The sequence below is a fragment of the Schistocerca cancellata genome, chromosome 3 (genome assembly GCF_023864275.1).
Source record: "Schistocerca cancellata isolate TAMUIC-IGC-003103 chromosome 3, iqSchCanc2.1, whole genome shotgun sequence".
Lineage (NCBI taxonomy): Eukaryota > Metazoa > Arthropoda > Insecta > Orthoptera > Acrididae > Schistocerca > Schistocerca cancellata.
In genome coordinates this window covers 170,606,912-170,619,259 of record NC_064628.1, presented here as the reverse complement: position 1 = coordinate 170,619,259, position 12,348 = coordinate 170,606,912, and the positions used below count along the sequence as shown (strand labels likewise).

At 36.1% G+C, this 12,348-nt stretch overlaps 1 protein-coding gene across 1 annotated transcript in view; it reads right to left on the bottom strand.

The window, feature by feature from the left end:
• The window catches only part of LOC126176184 (MAP kinase-activating death domain protein), a 545,775-nt gene that overhangs the window by 467,699 nt on the left and 65,728 nt on the right, over nucleotides 1-12,348 (bottom strand). The window contains exon 4 of the mRNA XM_049923326.1: nucleotides 1,053-1,198. Within this exon, the coding sequence (XP_049779283.1) occupies nucleotides 1,053-1,198 (146 nt within the window). The remainder of the gene's footprint in view (nucleotides 1-1,052; nucleotides 1,199-12,348) is intronic.

Genomic DNA, 12,348 nt, shown 5'->3' with positions numbered 1-12,348 from the left:
GTCTACTCATATGAATGACCACCGTTGAACTGTGGTAAACCTCAAAAATGATCATCCATTTGACAAACATGTTGTATGCTACAACACAAATTACTTCAACTGCTGCTTCACAATGCCAACCATTTTGATATTCCATTCCAGTGCAAGTTTCTCTGAACTATGCAGTGGTAATTGTCTCTCCATTATATCCTACATTCTCACAATCCTCCTGTCTCAAACTCCACTAACCTGTTGCTATGGCCCCACTCTGTCCAGACTGTGTCCTCCAGCCACTGCCCCCCACCCCCCCTCCATGCAGGTTCTCCCTCTCTCCCTCTCCCACTTCTCCCCCATTTTCAATCCCTCTCCCTTCTCTTTCCCCTCCCTTCACCCTTTTCAACTTCACTTCACCTTCACCTTCACCTTCCTCTCTCTTCCCCCCTTCCTTCCTCTCTTTCTTCCTACATCTCTTTTTGCCCTGCCCTCTGCACTCTTTTCATCTTACTGTCCAACTGCATAATGATCTGTCCAAAGACCTGCCCTTTGCCGCTATCCTCTCCTTGCATCGGTTTCTACCGCTCACCATCTCCATCAGCTCAGGCATCAATAATCAAGTATCAATAAGCAGACTTGCCATGGACATGGGAGTGTGTTTTTGGGTGACTGTGTGCTTGTGCCCGTGTGTGTGTGTGTGTGTGTGTGTGTGTGTGTGTGTGTGTGTGCGCATGTGCACGCATGCACGTGGATGTGTGTACTTTTTGTAGAAAAAGAGTGAGTGCTTGATAGCTTGTGTGTTTGTGCACTATGCATTGATCTACCTTTCCCTTACTTTACATATTTGTCCAAAAAATCTGTTGTGCTTCATACCACATGACATGTAGTGTTTACAAAAAATGCTTTCACTTGCCATAATTACCTAGATGAGCCACATTGCAAACATATATTTCAAGTTTTTTATTCTTGTTTACAGAAACCACTACAGAAATGAGACACAGTTTAATTATATGGAACATATGAAATGCAATGACCAACTATGAAAATAATTTTTATTGCAAATGTACCTTGAAATTTGCCTGGAAGCCCCAACACGTCTTGGTGATGTATTCTCATTGCAAGCATCTATGAGTTTCTTGAGAATGAATAAACATTCGCGAAATATTGAGAAAAATGGGTGATGAGATAAGAGGCACAAAGAAGTCAGAGAATGATTCCGGACCCTCTGTTGAAACAAACAAACAAACAAACAGCATTAAGCAAATAAAACTAACTGAAAGGTAAGTGTTGAATTTTTAAACAGCCAAATCAGTAAATGAAATACAGATCATGTCAATATTTTCCAGATTATTCTGGTTGCTAAAATAATTCATTAAATTACTGGCATAACTATGAGTGACAAGTAATCATTTTGTAGATGATAGACAGCTTAAACTGAAATCTGTCATTCAGGAAATTAGCATATGTGTGGATAGCCAACCAACATATGTAAGTTTTCACATTTTTTGCCATAGACACTTGGAGTAACACTACACTAGCTTTAAACTTTCATTTCCAGATCATGAATTCATCTCCTGAATATAAAAAAACACATTTAACACACAAAATGAATTACATAATTGGCAGACAAGATGACATAAGTTCTTTCCAAAAACAAACATTAACAAACTACGCTTATCACTACAGGGGAATCCAAAAACAAACATTAACAAACTAGGCATACCACCATTCGCGAATCCAGCGGCCATCATGCAAGTAATTTTTAAATATATATTTCACCTCTGTTTAAATTAATTTTCAGTTCTTCAAAAGTTGTGAGCTTATGCAACATACTTGCATTTCAAATTTGAAGTCTGAAACCATATATTTAACTGTATCAAATGGAAAATCACTCAAGAAGGCTATAACACTGTGAAAAAGAATTGTAGGCCAGTACTTTCCTTCAGGAAGGAAATTTCAGTACTGTGATAATACATGTACATGGATCAGGCAGAACATTATGATCACCGACCTACTGTGGATACAGGCCCAGCCAGACAACAGCAGCATCACATGGTGAGGAATGACTACTAGGCAGACACACACACGGAGCATGTAGTATCAGTGAGTGTGCTGTCTGTGTGTGGAATGGAAAAGGTGCACAATCTATCTGAATTCAATTGAGGGCAGATTGTGATGGCCTGGAGATGCACCATGAGCATTTCGGAAACTGCATGACTTGTTACAAGTTTAAGGAGTACTTTGGTGGGTGTCTTCAACACATGGTGAAAACAAGGTGAAACCATGTCCAAACATCATAGGTTTGGTCGGCCATCCATTACAGATGTTAGACATCATATGCTGGGCCTACTGGTAAAACACGACAGGCGGAAAATTGTGGTGGATTAATATTAGACTTTAATGCTGGGCAGAGTACAAGTGCGTCTGAACACACAGTGCACCAAACACCACTAACGATGGGTGCCACAGCTGACAAAAAAAGGAAGTGCCAATGTTGACACCATGATGTGGCAAATATTATTGAGATGGGCATGTGACCATTGGCACTGGCTGTTTGCACAGTGGCAGGGCACCGCATGGCCTGATGAATCCCGATAACTTCATCATGCCGAAGGGAGGGCAATAATTTATTGTCTTCCAGGGGAACAGCTCCTTGACACTTCAACTGCAGGATGGAGACAAGCTTCATAACGCTCTGGGGAACATTCACATGGGTGTCCATGGGTCCAGTGGAGCTCGTGCAATGCAGGCTAAGGAGTATTGTACACTGGTTGCAGACCACGTACACCACTTCATGATGATCATGTTTTCCGACGACAGTGGCATTTTTCAACAAGATAATGTCGCCATGTCACAAGGCCAGGAGTGTGACGGAGTGATTTAACAAACTCAGTGGCTAGTTCCATTTGATGTACTGGTCCCTCAACTTGCCAGATCTGAACTCAATCGAACACATCTGGGATGTGATTGATTGTGGCATCACAGCTCATCGTCCCCCTCCACAGAATTTATGGGAATTAGGTGACTTGTGTGTGAAGATGTGGTGCCAACTCCCTCCAGCGACCTACTAAGGCCTCACTGCTTCCATGCCATGTCCTGCTGCCACTGTTATCTATGCCAAAAGTGGACACACCAGCTATTAGGTAGGTGGTAACAATGGCCTGGCTGATCAGTGTATGTGGAGATGCTCGACGCAGTACTGTAGCTGGTTAAAATCTTGGTGGTGAAAAAATTGTTGGCTGTATTGTCTGACAGGTGCATGAGGGGTGGCCATTTAAAATTCCTGATCACCAAATTTTACACTAGCGTCCTGCGCTACAACAAAGTGAAAGGCATGCTGTACTATATTGCTGATGATCCATCCATTGGATTAGTTGGGAGCATGAGGTTCCAATCTCTCTCTTCTATCATCACATTTACAACATAATCACAACACTGCACAAGTACTCATTATAATAATGTATCAAGAAGGTTGCAATTAAGAATGTATCTAGTAAGAAGCACCTATCTGTCTCACAGATAGATGTACCAATCATGTATTAGTCTGAAAAAAGCTAGAACATGTGGTGGAGTTTTGACTAGGGGTACCATGAACCACTTGTCATTAAATTTCAAAACTATTTTGCAGTTTGCCACTATTCTTCTTAAACCTGAAATTGTCAGATGGCCCCACATTCTAAAAGCTTCCAATAGCAATGTAACTTCGATTGTCCCCCTCTTGAGTTACTAATGAATCTCAAAAACTAATAAAAATGAGAATATTGAAAGTATTTGCATGTATCTGAATTTTACTCGGTGACAGCAAAATAATATGTACAAAACGTATGAAACCCACACTCATTCTGTTAAGCACATTGTAGGTAGTAGATCCCTATTATAAATTGCTCCACTACCATGTCTGGAGATTATAAAACACTGTTTTTCAACAGTTTTGAGTTTTATTTTATAGGAAATTATGATTTGTTTTCTCCATCTCATCTCCATCCACAGAATTGTCACGCATCCCAGATCAGATCCTGGGTTCGCTTTGGGTTACTATAAGAAACCTGATGGGTAAGTCACACAGGCATCATAAACTTAAAATGTTGGTTCCAGATTGAGGGCCATTTGGTTAAACAAGTAAATAAACCTGACAATTTTTCAAAACTGGTGAACAAAGAATCTTAATTCCCTTATGAAATTAGTCTCCTCAACTATGGGTGACATTCTTATTTGATTTGTATGTTTAATAACAACCACATCATTTCTACTGTTATGAGCATGAGCAGAAACAGTGCACATATGTTGTCTCACATATATTTAATGCTACTATTGTCAAGCCATCTCTCCATTCATTCCATCATCATGTTAGGAAATATTTGCATTTCTCTGTAAAATGATACAAAATACCCATAAATACTCTGACAGTAATTGACTTTTTTATGTTTTCATTGTAAAATGAGGTAATTAAAGCATTCAAACAAAGTTATTACAACCAGCATTCCAAACCTAGTGTTTACATTACCAAATTGAATGAAAGATTTTGGTCCCATTGGTCTATCAGTATGTTATACATTATGTACTATCTAGATTTACTGATGTTGGTTGATTAGCTGAAGCAAACAAAGTGCTCAAAAGGTGGCGTCAGTGGTTATCACAATACTCATGTTAAGAAATGGACATTAAGGCACTGCATTTAAATTCCCCATGTTTTGTCTAAATGACAATAAAAATGGATCTAAAGTCAGCAGTCTGCAAGTTGACATGCCACAACATAAGCTATTTCCACTTAGTGGCTCATAACAAATTGAGCTAATATTTTCAGGTCAAGTATACCAAAGGCATTTAAATATTCTGCTAGTTGGTAATTATGAGTGACTGTCATATTCATTGTGGAGGGCAAAGTCTTTACAGTCAAGGCTGTAGTGGCTGAAAAAATTTGTTCAGTCATTGGGATACACTGCAGAAATCATTATATATACATGCATGTGTAAAAATGACAATGCCACACATGAATAATTACAATTTCCATAAATGTGCATGTGTTAATGACTTCAGAGAGATCCCCTTGGCAACAGCTATGGGACCGCATCACAGATGGTATACAAATGCCTCTGCATGAGAAAATTTCTAATTATATCTAACACCCACAATCTGGAATCTACTTTTGTCTTCTGCCAATGAGTGTGAAATTATACACAAGTAAATCAACTTAAGTCATTAACGAATGAATTTCAAGTATTCTGAAAGACAAAAGTATGTGAAGCTTTCAAGATAGGAACAGAAATTGAGTTATAACTCTTATTATGAGAAGGAAAGTAGTTACTCACCATATGGCGGAGATGCTGAGTCGCAGATAGGCACAACAAAAAGATTTTCACACTTAGAGCATGCAGTGCGGTTTGTAAAGTGACAAGTGCTGTTCTCCTCTGTTACTATTTTCCTTTGCATCACTATGCTCTATGTTCATCCTCTTTCTCTTCTTTCCTGTGTTTCTCTTGTTGCCTTACAAACTGCACTGAATGCTCTTAAGTGTGAAAATCTTTTTGTTGTGCCTAAATGCGTCTCAGCATTTTCACTATATGGTGAGTGGCAACTTTAATTCTCATAATGTTGTTACATTCCATGCTGGAGTTTCCATTGTTTCAGTTTCTAATTCTTAGATATGCAATTCACTATTATTGTTAACCAGCCAATATAAATAAATTTTTGAGGACCATTACAGCGACGTTCAAATGTCCAACTTGCAACTTTTAATATCAAAAAGACTTTTAGTCCACATCTTCTGTACAGTATTTCCAGTAACTGAATATTCTTGTTTACCAGTTACACAACCTTAGTCCAGGACTTAAGTTGTTTTGCTTGTCAGGTAAGTATAATTTTTACTGTATTCACGGACACCTTTAAGTAGGTAAAATGCCTAGCTTACTTTTTTGTGTGGTAGAGCTGCAATAGGTAAGTTAAAAACGTCAATGGTGTATATTAGTGGTGATTTACATTCTAGTGTTATGGAAAATTAAGAAAACTATGATAAAAAGAAAGAAAGGAATTAAAAAGAGTTCACAATACAAAATAGCTACACATTGTTTTAGCTTACTGATGTTAGTAATGACATTAATAATTAAGACACTTGCTTATAATGTATTTTTTTATTCTTCATATGAAGGAAAAACTGTTTCAACTTCATTACTGAAAACACATTATTAGAAGCAGTTAATTACATGAATGAGCATACAACTCAGAATGAATAACACACATTCTGTAAGTACTGTCATAAAAAGTTGAAGTTACCAAACCCATGGTGAAGAGATTATGTAAGCAGTTGCTGATTGGCAAGCCTCCTAAAGATCAGTGTAGAAAACATAAACCAGGGAATGCAAAAGAGGCTTATACTCTTGCTTTTATTCGTGCTTATACTGTCTCATTTCCAACTAAAAAACCCCAATATGAAAACCCTGATTTTTACTATTTTAACAGTGAACTGCAGAAAAATACATGCTCCTTGACAAATAACTCAATAACAATGTTTCTTACCGCTATTATCACTGATATTACAGTAACCATGTCTATTTTAAGCTTTGGTAGGCCATGTGTACACAGATGCATTACATGTGAAGAAGTGAATGATGAAGTGAAAAGCAATTCACTTAATGATTATGCTAAAAGTGTAGCTGCAGCAGAACTAATAGTTCATAAATGTTGCAGAAAAACATTCTACACAACACTGGAAGATGCCATAAAGTTATACATTTAGAGGGAGAATTTTCTTTCTGTAACATCTGACTACATGCAAAATGTATGGTTCCATCAGAGACCAGTTTAGGACATGCATTATTATCATCAACTGAATGTTGCAGTTTTTCTATGCATAATAAGAAAACTAATACAACATCCTTCTATATCCACCATGAGAGCCAAGCTAAAGAAAGTCCAGATGAAGTATGAAGTTGTCTTCTCCATTATTTTAATGTCTGTTTCACCTATTATTAAATAACTCTGGTGACAGCTGGATGGGCCAGAATAAGAACACAGTAATCAGGTTTTTAATTGCTACATGCACTCAGATGCATTTTTTCCATCAGGCTTCTTCTCCCTATCAGAGGAAATTCCTTTCTGCAATCAGATAGTGACTTTGCGGTAGTGAAAAGAAGACAGACAGACTCTACACAATGAAAAAGACATGTGTGGACATATGTAGTTTACTCTATAGCCATAGAAAATTTTACAGTTATGGTCACACTCTTTCCTTTTTAAAAAAAAAAAAACAGTTCCATAGTGACTTACGTTAAGGATTAAGGATGCTCCTAAAGATAAAACACTGTTTCAATCTTATGGAATTCTAATAGACTGGAGTAGTTGTGGCAAAACCACTCATTGCAGGAGGAATTCAACATACTCTTGTCCTTAGGCCAACATATCCACATATCCCAGACCCACCTCCCAGACATGCCTAACCAAACAATGTGTCCAATCAATGAAACAAAGTTAAAGAGACACACAACCAAAATCCTCAAAAACATTCCAAACAACGACAAATCCACTGAAATTTATGAAAAATCTGTAGTTTTGGAAACAATGATAAATGAGTAAAATTGCATCATAACTTTCGAAATTTTTTCTATGTATTTAATTCCTCCAGTGCTTTATTGTTATGTATATTCTGAATGTACTTTTAAAAAAGCAATATGTATATCTTATCCATTTATATAAAAGAAATTTATTTATAAGAAGCTTGACTTAGGTTAATTTGAAAAATGGCTTAAGCCCTGCCTTTTTTCAAATTTTGAACATATAAAGGGATCCAAGGCTATGTACTTTAAAGACAGTTTTATGTAATTTACTTACACATATCATATAATAATTTAGTGCACTATTCACTTCAGTAAGATAATAAACAAGTCTTTGTTATTTTTGAAAATTTACCTTTAGGGACTCAAAGTCATTTTGCAAATTTATGTATACATAAAAGTACTCTAAAGAAAATTTCAACAATAGCTGAAGACAGTATTGAATGTTTTAGGTCTCTAAAAAAGTCAACTTACTATATGTTTGAAGAAAATACAATTTCAACATCATGTTATAGTTGAGTGTATTTTCACATTGTATTTGCATGAATTTCAATACTGTCTTAATTTTGGAGGGTTTTAAGTGCTAACATGGAATTTTAAATGCAACTTACTAATACAAATGTTGTAAAACAATAACAAAGGGAAAGAAGATTCATGGTAACAGTAATCTTTAAACATTACAGCGATGTAAGGAGAAGATAAAGTAAAAGGATGAGACAGAGCACAGCATATACAGGTAAAAAACTTATATTCTTTGACATAAAAGTTACCATAACGACAAATGAGATTCAGAACTTCATGATATGTGTATTACTTACAAAAATAATGATACAACTAGACCAAGATCGAATTACAGGCAGAAATGAGTCCAGAAATTACTCTAATGTGAACATTTGGAGGCAAAAATAAGTACGGCATACAGCTACCTATCTGCTGAATACAAAAGGTTCAGAGATTTTAATTACATATTGTCAATTCATTATTGTCAAGTCTTGTTGACACTTGAAAATATCATTCATTCATAATAGGAACTTCCTTCTCCACTGAAAAGAACTGTCAGTGTTTAGTGCTTCTGGGTTACAACTATCAGAACACCACATATGACAAAATGTGTGATTCGCGAATGAGCGGGTAATCTGTGGCTTGGAATGGGACTTCCCCTTTATTTTGAATTATGACAGAAAGCACATCAAAAGTGCTTGCATTTACAAGTAAACTCACATTCCACACCTCCCCATCAGCCCCACACCCACCCCCAACAAGTTGATATCCATTTTAATATTATTTTCTATATTACATGTTTTACTGAACTTCCATTACATTTCAGTGTTGCTCTACTTTCTTCAGAACTATCATTTCTATTTAATTCAGCTGAAACAATATATGATCTGATTATGTAAAGGCACAAATTATCATGCTGTGCTGTGTGATTCTAATCCCAACAAGAGAACTGACACATTACACAAAGGAGCATAAAGCAATAAATCTAAAAGTTGCTTTTTTCCTTACAAAACAAATACTTCACTGATTATCTGTGGGATGAAAAAAGGAAGAATGAAGGAAGATCAGGGTTTAACATCTTATCAAAAATGGGTCATTAAAGACAGAGTACAAGGGCGGATTATGAAAGGACGGGGAAGGAAACCATCCATGCTCTTTTCAAAGGAACCATTCCAGCATTTGCCTAGAGCAGGAACTCACGGGAGACTTAAATCTGGATGGTCAGCAACAGTACCATCATCCTCAAGAGGACAACAGTTCAGTGACATTACAGTACAAATAATTCATTGTATTTTTAAAGTAAATTAAATATAACCTTGGAAATTATTTCAGCTGGAATGTGATTATAACTTCTAAATGTTACAACATTCACTTGTTGTTCACAATGATAATTTTAAATTTTATGACATTAACTCATTGTTCACAATCATGCAGATTTCTGTTAGAATGTATTATTTCAACAAGTTTAATAGAGCAATGTTTTCTGATCAATAAGTAATGAAATGACAAGATACTACAAATAATTGGAAATTTTGGTGCATATAAAACATGCAATAACAATACAATACTTGCAGTATAACTGCTCATACATTTACAGAGGTGCCAATAAGAAATGTCAGTCGACAACCAAATATTTCATTATTTCACACAGATCAATAAATTAACAATGAATCATGCAATTACTGAAGTACTTTCTCATTTAGTACACATGGTGGTAGTGTTGCAAACTACAATAAACATACACAACATGTAAAAATGGGATCTTGCAATGCTTATATCATACAGCACAAAAGGAAATAAGATTAATAAATTTTGAGAGGCTGGAAAAGTGCAGAGGAAAAAATGATTGTGTAACAAGTCCTGAATGTCATAAGGATGTGCTGCATAAACTTTCTCATATTTAAAATAATATATTAAACATGCTTTAATTAAATAAGAAAACCTTTTTAGAGTTTTATTTCAAATATAGAGATTAATTATAAATTACAATTGAATGGTTGTACAAAATTAAACATTGTTAGTATTTTCTTCGACCCAATGATGTGTCAGAGTTGCGAAATGTCTAGCACACCTACATAAATAGGGTTTAGAAATTGCAGTTCTGTGTTTTATCCAGAAATACGTCATTATATTTCAACTTTGAGTGAAGCTCTCAATCAGATCAAAATCAAACTATTTACTGCATAAGTAAGAAGCCCATTTTATAAAAATGTGCAACTACATTGAGAAACTTGTAAGGCTACGTTTTTGATCCTGTTGGACATACTGAATCACATCTTATATGTCAGCACCTCTAGTTTCCTAAAATATTCCAAGCTGTGCAAGAGTTTTGGATAGTGGGAGGACTGTGGTGCTTTACCAAAAATGCAGGCTTGTGACAGCTAGCTCACACAGGGCATTCATTCAACAATTATGACAGAATGACAGTGTGTTTTCAGGCAGCACTAGAGAAATGTAAAGAAAGTTATCAAAGCTGAATTTTTTACAGGCATCACCAGCTATCAGGAAGACAAATGGCAAAGCTACAGATGAGAAGTGTCACATTTTGTGAATTATGCTTTATTCAAGATGGAAGCAGGTAAGTCGACATTTTGTTGCCAAAGCTGCCATCATTAAGGCATGAAAACAGTATTAACTTTCAGTATCCCCTGACTGTAGAACCATTTCATAAATATTCCCAAAACTATTTCAGAATGAGAAACTCCGAAGGCGTCCAAGCCATTAATTGTCGTATAAATGAGACTTAGAAAACCGTTCGGCACATATTCTTCAAAATACGCAATAAACGTTTCAGTTGAAGTTGGGTAACCTCTTCTTACATCAGTACCTTTCTGAATCACACAATATTTAACCCTCAAGCTGTTGCGCCATTTTTCATGACATGAGCGGGTGCACAGCGCACTTTGTACTTGTTTTTATGTTACAAAGGTAAACGTGTATGAACTAAATTACAGTTTACTCTTAGTTTAATTAAACACCAATAAAATAAACTAATGTTATATGAGCTAAATCACTGATTAATTAAACAATAATAAAAAGCTTTCATTGTATCACTCTGTTACCACACACAAGTGTTACCCTACAGTCATGACCGACTTGAAGCATTAAACACCACAGTTGCATCCGACACCTGCCAATCACTTATTTGATTACTAATTATCACGTAGATAACTGACTTATTGTGGGATTGTGCTGCTAGCTCAGAGTCTGGGTCATTTTCTTGCTGTTTATATTACTGCTGCTCACTTGCACATCTGACAACACAAATTATTATTGTGTTATCCACAGAAATAATGAAGGAAAAGGGATGGGCTCTCAATTGTAAAACAACAACAGAACAGTAAAAAACAGTGTTACTTGTGAGTAGCACACTTTATACACTCAAGGGTTAATCACTGTACTTCAGTCGTTATTGAGACACATAGTGTGTGGTGAGAGAATCAGAAATAATTACTACATTATGTGCACACATTGTAAGCACCCTATCTCAAATGCATTAAACACCACAGTTGAATCAGACACCTGCCAATCACTTATTTGATTACTAATTATCACATAGATAACTGCCTTATTGTGAGATTGTGCTGATGGCTCAGAGTCTGGATCATTTTCTTGCACTAACCATAAATTTTTTCTAACCTAACTTGCTATGTGTCAGTAAAAATGAGTGAAGACAAGTGTCACCAACTGTAACACTCACTCCTTTCTTTTTTAATTACACATTGGCAACATATTGTTGGAGGTGGCGTACTTGATACATCGTTTAAGTGCAGTTATTAGCTTCCACATGATACTGACATAACAAAAGGTTCTTTAAATTCAACGGAAGTATTTATTATGTTCCAAACGATGGACCCTTACATGAAAAATACTGACTTGGCGAATTTTGGAGTTTGTCATCATGAAATACTTCTATGAACTTCATGTATTATACTTGTTCTTCAATCCATGCTCTTCACAAGCCTCAATAATGGAGGAATGGTAATGAAATTTGTACTTATCTGATTGCTGCTTCAAACAGGCACAGTTCCCCAAATGCTATACATCTCACATTTTAACTCTAGCTGCAGTTAGTTTTTCTGTGAAACTTAATTCAACTTTGCCTAGTGCTATCTGAAAACATATTTATATCCAATGAAGACTGCAGAATGACTCCTAGCACTTGTTAATGTGCAGGATACTTGCCACAACATCATATCTTTGACAACAACAATGCAATGCCCCCAAACCTGAAAACTTGGGCATAGTGTGGAACCTTATAGCAAGACAGAGATGTTGGATGGCAAGAGTATAATCCAATATGTCTAACAAGATTCATATCAGTACC